At 43.8% G+C, this 6,686-nt stretch overlaps 1 protein-coding gene across 2 annotated transcripts in view; it reads right to left on the reverse strand.

Moving 5' to 3' along the window:
- LOC116728736 (gap junction delta-2 protein-like) overlaps positions 1-5,307 on the reverse strand; it is a 28,097-nt gene extending 22,790 nt beyond the window's left edge. Inside the window, exons 1-2 of one of the 2 annotated variants that reach the window (XM_032577024.1) lie at positions 3,999-5,307; positions 1,311-1,367 (exon numbers count right to left, since the gene is read on the reverse strand). In XM_032577024.1, coding sequence (XP_032432915.1) covers positions 1,311-1,367; positions 3,999-4,069 — 128 coding nt within the window. In that variant the 5' untranslated portion in view covers positions 4,070-5,307. The remainder of the gene's footprint in view (positions 1-1,310; positions 1,368-3,998) is intronic. The other variant, XM_032577025.1, reaches the window with a different exon arrangement.
- Positions 5,308-6,686: the final 1,379 nt, after the last annotated feature.

Below are 6,686 nucleotides of genomic sequence, written 5' to 3' on the forward strand. Positions count from 1 at the left end.
TCTAAGAGGCACCTCCACAGCACAAAACCGTGCCAGTGGTGAACAATTCTCCAATTTGCTGGTACGTCCATAGACATCCATCCATTTTCTAACACCCTCCTGGGGTCGGGAGGGGTGCTGGTGCCTATCTCCAGCTAACGTTCCGGGCGAGAGGCGGGGTTCTCCCTGGACAGGTCGCCAGTCTGTCGCAGGGCAGTCCGTAGACATAATTGTCATAATTTAATGTGGAAGGTGTCAGTAATGTTCTGACCATGCAGACACATGCTTAAGATTTGGAATCAAATTGTTATCTTCAGTAGATTTGTTAAAACTGCAAAAAAAAAAAAATAATAATAATAATAATTACCTCTCTACAGGTAGAAAGCCCAGATCCAGACCATCGATTCATGATAAACTGCAATAATCTAGTTAAATACTTATAATATGGAAACTACTGTACGCTTCACTATTTTTAATTAGGGTTTCCTGCAAACAGGCTAGATATAAAAACCACATGAGTTTGAAAAGGATAAAAAAAAATAATTCAGGGATCTATGACCAAAAATTATGTACAACGTGAATACAAAAGACAATGTAGCTTGTCTCCTATTTCCTAGTCAAAATGAATCGAAGACAGACTGGGAAGCTCCTAATGTAACAATTAATACCCTGGGGTCAACTAGAAAGAGCCATGTAGGACAAACACAGTCTGAGGGAGGCCAAATACAGAGGGATTATTTACAAAGCATCTCAGCGTAATCAGCACTGTATCGCATAGCTGTGGTCGCTGTAAAACTACTCCCTATGGAGGGAAGGGGAGTTCTGTTTTCTCTAGCTCATGGGGTCATTTACATAGCTAAATTTATGTCATATAGAAAGCTTTCTATATGATAGTTCTCAACACTGAAAGACAAAAAAAGGCATGAAGAATTGATCTGCACCATTTAGAAAAGCACTGCTTCTTTAACTGTGGTACTTTATTTATTTTTTTAAAGAGTTAACCTTTTATAATGTTCACACGCCTGAAGGTTACAAGAAAGCATTACATCTTCAGAGTGTTCATTATGATTTTGAGAGAAGTAGCAGACAAATTGAGAGTTGCTTCTGTGCCTCTGTAAGACTGTAGGTGGCTTGAATTGTCCAGAGATTGATTTTCATCATTCATTTATTCAGCTGCCAGGACAGGATTTCAAAGCTGCATCAAGTCATTTTTTTTTCTCTTTATTTTGACCACTAGGGGGCGGAAAGACTCCAAAACATGTTCACAACAGTTAGCATCTAGCTTATGAAGTTGTTATGGCTGACATATTAGCAAACAGTTGCCTACTCACATATCCAGCAGAAACAGAGCAACACGGACATCCCTTTGGTCTCCTTTGTCTGGCCACCTGTTGAATGTAATTCCAATATTCACTGTCGCTTTAGCCTTTGTTTGCTTCTCTGGCTCATGAGAAAAATATGAGTACCATTTTGTTTTCCTAAATGGCCGACATCCTTCACCAGCTCTCCAAGTTTGGTGAAATTGTCACGAAGGTCAGCTAGCTCGCCTTCGCTCCTGCTCAACAGCCAACTCTGCTTTGGCTGATGCTTAGTGGAGTTAGAAAAATGTCTGTGTAGCGATTCAGGTCTAGAATCTAGTTTGCTGAGAATTGGCAACGAAACCAAGAGTGGGAAGGAAACTTGTGATTTATATGAACGAAGATATTGCCTAATGCACCTCTAAATCAAGCTGGTTTGCAGGTTTTCATCCCACCAAAATATTAGATCATTCATAGGTCATTCCTCTTTCAGTAAACAAATAGGAACTGACTGAAATTTCTTGGTTGGAAGGGAACTCCCTACCACAGGGAATGCCTCAGTCCAGATAATTTTTTTTGAGGATATCTTGACAGCTGAGGTGGAAAACTCCATTCCTCACCAGCCGGTGTCCTACATGTAGTCGTCTCCCACACACCGGACACAATTATTTGAATCTGGTGTTGGAGCAGGGGCACATCTAAAACTGACAGGACACATGTCCCAAAATATTCCACCCCTGTCTTAGAGACCCACACCATCTGTGCTGCTTTGACGCAGTTGCAGTATCATTAATTTGACAGATTATTTATGATGTATGTGTACATTATAAAGCCTTACAAAAGATTTCACACATTATAATTTTTCATATTGGATCACTTATAACCACAAACTGCAGTGTATTTCATTTGGCCGTTATATGACAGACCTACACAAAGTTCCAAACAACTGTAAAGTTAAAAAATATATATATAAACATGACTTAATACTACTTTTATTATTATTGATGTTGTTGTTGTTATATAATAAATATTTAAAAAATCATATGAAAAATGTGGTATGCAATTATAGCCACCATTCTGACCAACTACCTTCTTTCAACTCTACCAATCATCCCCACAGCATGACGCCACCACCACCATGTTTCACACTGGGAATGGTGTTTTCAGAGTAATTCGAAATTTTATTTTGCCATCCCCAGTGTTTTGCATGTAGCAAAAAAAAATCTGGTCTCAGATGATTAGAGCACTTTCTTCTTCATGGTTGCTGTGCCCCCTGCGTGACTTGACGTAAAATACAATGGCTTTCTTCTTCCTCTTTATCTTCCATCTTTAGGCCAGATTTGTTGAGTGCACAAGTAATATTGCATCCTCCCACCTGAACCGCCGATCTCTGCAAAGTTACAATGCACCTCTTGTCTGCTTTTATGAAAGCTCTAGAGGGATAAAAGTATCTGGTGGAGTTGTTACTGAGACACAGTTTAGGTGACATCTTTAGACATCTTATAGCACTAGATTGTATTTTTGGGTATCATAATTAAGGGGATAAAATAAATCTGCACACTACATTTTTTAGATTTTGTTTGCATAAGATATTTGACATGTATTGTGTAGCTTATGCTTCACAATGCACTGCAGTATCATCATCAGTATATAGTTCTATCAAATGAAAAACAATGAAATACATTAAAGTTTGTGGTTGTATTGTGACTAAATGTTTTGTTTTTTTAAATAGCAAAGCACTGTGTTAGCCAGTTCCTGCTTCTTCCATGGGTAAAAAAAGAGCCACATTAGAAAGGAGCAGGTTAGAGAATGCCCTCCCTCTAGACTACCTGTGATCAGGGTTAATGAAGAGAGAGCAGCCATATTAACTGATTCAAAGGTTTCCCATTTTCTTTGTCTTCTAATGAGAAAATTCTCAAATTGCACTCTGACGCATCCTGGTTTCACAGGCTGGGCAATGTTCACTTTTCCAAATGAACATCCAAGTGGGACGTTTGGATGGTGTTCAGTCGAGAGGAAAATTCCACTTTTGCATCCCATTAATCACACAGAGATGATGCGGAGCACATATTTCACACAGATTGTACAGAATGTCTCCACGGCATGTTCTAAGAAGAACCTTTTTTCTTCTTCACCTCGTCACTGCAAACTGTTCTGGCTGTGAACGTAAGAAGCGATTCCACCATATGATCATAAGGAGGAAGGTTAGTGCAGGCCAAAAGAAGCTAACAAACTTTTTGTAAACGTTAAACACAAAAACTCTTCAAATGTCAGTCTCTAACACTTTTGATTTCTACCTTCCTCACCTTGCTTTCATCTTCCACATCTTAGCTCTCTCACTTCTACTCCCCTCTCCTCCTTCTGTCCTATTGGTCTTTGGCCAAGCTCAGTCTATCAATACCCAGGCTATTAGCTAGTATCAACAAAGGACCCTCTCTGCATTAACCATAATGCTTATCAAAGCCTCGTATTGATTATGTGCAATTAGTTTATCCCTTAACTAGTGATGCGAGAGGAGGATAATTGTGAGGAGAGGGTGGAAATAGAAAATGAGGGAAGAGTGAGGAGAGAGCTCTGGGGCAAGCCTGGAGAAGGAGTTGGGGTGTGCGGGGGTCACCAAACAAAACGGGTACTGTACATGAAAGCACACACCTCGAGTTAATATTAACAAAACAACACAAACTTGAGAAAAGAACATTTTTATACCAGCCTGTGCCTTACCTCCCAATCATGGTGGAGTGCTGCTGGACAGCTGCCTCCAGCAGCCTCTCCAGGATGGTCCATTCTCCCATGGTGATGGACCGGCGTCAGCGGTGTCACAGGAAACAGGACTCTCGGCTTTCCTCTGGCCCGCAGGACCAGCCTATGACCAGCTGAACCGAGCACCAGGTCCTTTCTGACCTCTACTCGCTGACCTGGCTTCTTGTCTCGGCGTCGGTGTCTTCTTCTGGGACCGTCCTACAGTGCGTCCCCTTTCTGGGTACTGAACTCACTGCACCCCCCCCACACCTCTCCACTACCTCCTCCACAGTGCAGTAATGCTTGTCCTCCCCCCTGCAGCAGCGCTCTGCTCTGCGCTACAGCATATGCTATAGCTCACTGTACGACAGCCATGATCACCCTCTCACTGTTCTACTTTCCTCTTTCTGTCCTCTAGCTGTTCTCTCTCTCTCTCTCTCTCTCTTCCTCTCTCTCCTTCGTCCTCCCCTACCCCTGGGGCACTCCTTGTACTTCAGCTGCACTCTCGGCCATTGGTGTCATTCGCCACTCGTCCTTGCATTGTTTAGCTTTGTCTTTGCTGCACCCTTGCTGCTCTAACCTAAACACTCACACACAACACCTAGAGCTGATCCACTTTGGCTAAGCTCACCATAAACGCACACACACATAGTTTCCTCTCGATGACAGCTCCGACTCCCTCTCTACTACTTCCTTCGTTGGACTGCAGACCCCCTCCAGAACACAAAGCTCCTGCCTGCTGAATGTCACTTTATGACTGGAGGAATGGTCGCTCCCCGCAGCTCGGAGCACCACACAGACCCATAAAATCCTGCACACACACACGCATGCACGCCTGCAAACACGCTGCCACCCAGCCCCTCAGTAATAAATCAGCTGCCTTACTGCATCCAGCAAGACTGAACCTGAGGCAGCTCTCCGAAGACCCTCTGTCCTGTCCGCCGTCGTCCCTCTGGCTAATTTCAGCACAGTCCAGTGCCCAGAGTCATGTCAGCTGCAGAGGGCAGGAATAGAAAACTGTCCAACCTGTTTCTAGATTCCATCATCTGGCATCACTCCCCCCCTTTCCTCCTCTTCTACCTCCACTGATTCCCTCCTGTCTCTCTTCTATTCACGTTTGCGTGCAGATCTCAGTCCTTCCTGCTGCCTCTGCCTCAGTGCTCCATCTCATCTCCTCTCTCGGAGCTCTGTGCTCTCCTCTCTGTCCCTGTGCCTCCTTCCTTGCTTTCTCGCTCTATCTGTCACACTCTGTGAGCATGCAACACCCCCCTCTCTCCCCCTCTCCTCTGTACCTTCTCCGCTCATAGATCTGCTCCCTCTCATCCCCTCTCCTCCTCCTTCGCTCCCTCCCCTTCCCTCTTTCTTCTCGCCTCCTCTGGTAAATGTGCTTGGATTGCTACCCTGATCGCTGCTTCCCTTATGCTTGCAAGAATGCCTGCTGCTGTGCTGCTATGCCTGTCTCTGCCTGATGTTGCACAGAAAGGGCGGATTTGAGATCTAACAGTGGCTCCATGCCCCGCAATCCTTTTGTTTTCTTTTTTTCACATTGAACTCTTTCAGGTGCCACAGATCAAAAGCGTTAAAGGAAAAACTGTCGTTCCTACATCGAATTCCCTATTTGTCTCTTAATGTCACCATCTGACCCAACCCTCATGCCCTCTTATGTTCTTTCTCTCTTGATCGTCTCTTTTGTATCTCCCTTATGCAGCCTCCATTAAAGCCCCCCCACACTCTGTCCCTCTCGAGAGAAATGAGCGCTGTATTGTACTTTGCCATGACATTGAAAGCTGCCTTCAATAGATTTATGGTAACATGGTGAAGGAAATGTATCAGTCTACCTCCAGCCCACCCACAGAACCATGCAGATGGATAGAATGTTGTCAACAAACTCAAATGCACAAGTACATGCAACCAAGGTAAGCAGAGGATGGACAATTGTTTGAATTATACAGAATCCTTGGGCTGCTCTCAAGATGTGAGTCATAGTAAGGTTTTCCCATCTGGAGGACTGAGTCAAGATTTGCAGAAGTGAAAAAAGATGCAGTGGCAGCACATGAGACCAGCGCACCAAGATAAAGTCATGGCAGCAGATTTAGCTGTTTGCCCCTGGGATGCTTTTGAGAATTTTATACCCCCCTTATACAGTATATATAAAAAATAAATAAATGATATATATATATAATTTTTATTCTAAGAAAAAAGGTGAAATCTTAGAAACCTTAGAAAATGCACATGTGGAAAATAGATAAAGATCAGGACTTGATGGGGCAGCAAAGAGATTTTGCCAGATCAGCATCTTCTGTGGTGGGACTAGAGACGGGAGGGAGGGGGGAATGGATGTTGGAAGGGGGGAAGGGGTCTTTCCTTTACCAAGGACATATGGCGTAGGAGTGCTGAAGCACAGAGGAGAGCTGGGCCGGTGGAGGATGAGGGCTCTTGCTTGGCACGGGCCGACTCTCAAACAGAGCAGCTGAAGCGCTGGCATCAGCCGGTTGGTACTCCGGAAATAACTGGATGGCTCATGAATGAAGGGACACAGATGTATATTGTCTTTTCAGCGACCTAGAAGAGTGAGCTAAAGCAGACAGAAACATGGATATGGTACTCACGGTCATGGACACATATCTGCTATAATACAGGCATAAATATAGTAAAACCTTACCTCTCAAA

This window comes from Xiphophorus hellerii, chromosome 11 (genome assembly GCF_003331165.1).
Source record: "Xiphophorus hellerii strain 12219 chromosome 11, Xiphophorus_hellerii-4.1, whole genome shotgun sequence".
NCBI lineage: Eukaryota > Metazoa > Chordata > Actinopteri > Cyprinodontiformes > Poeciliidae > Xiphophorus > Xiphophorus hellerii.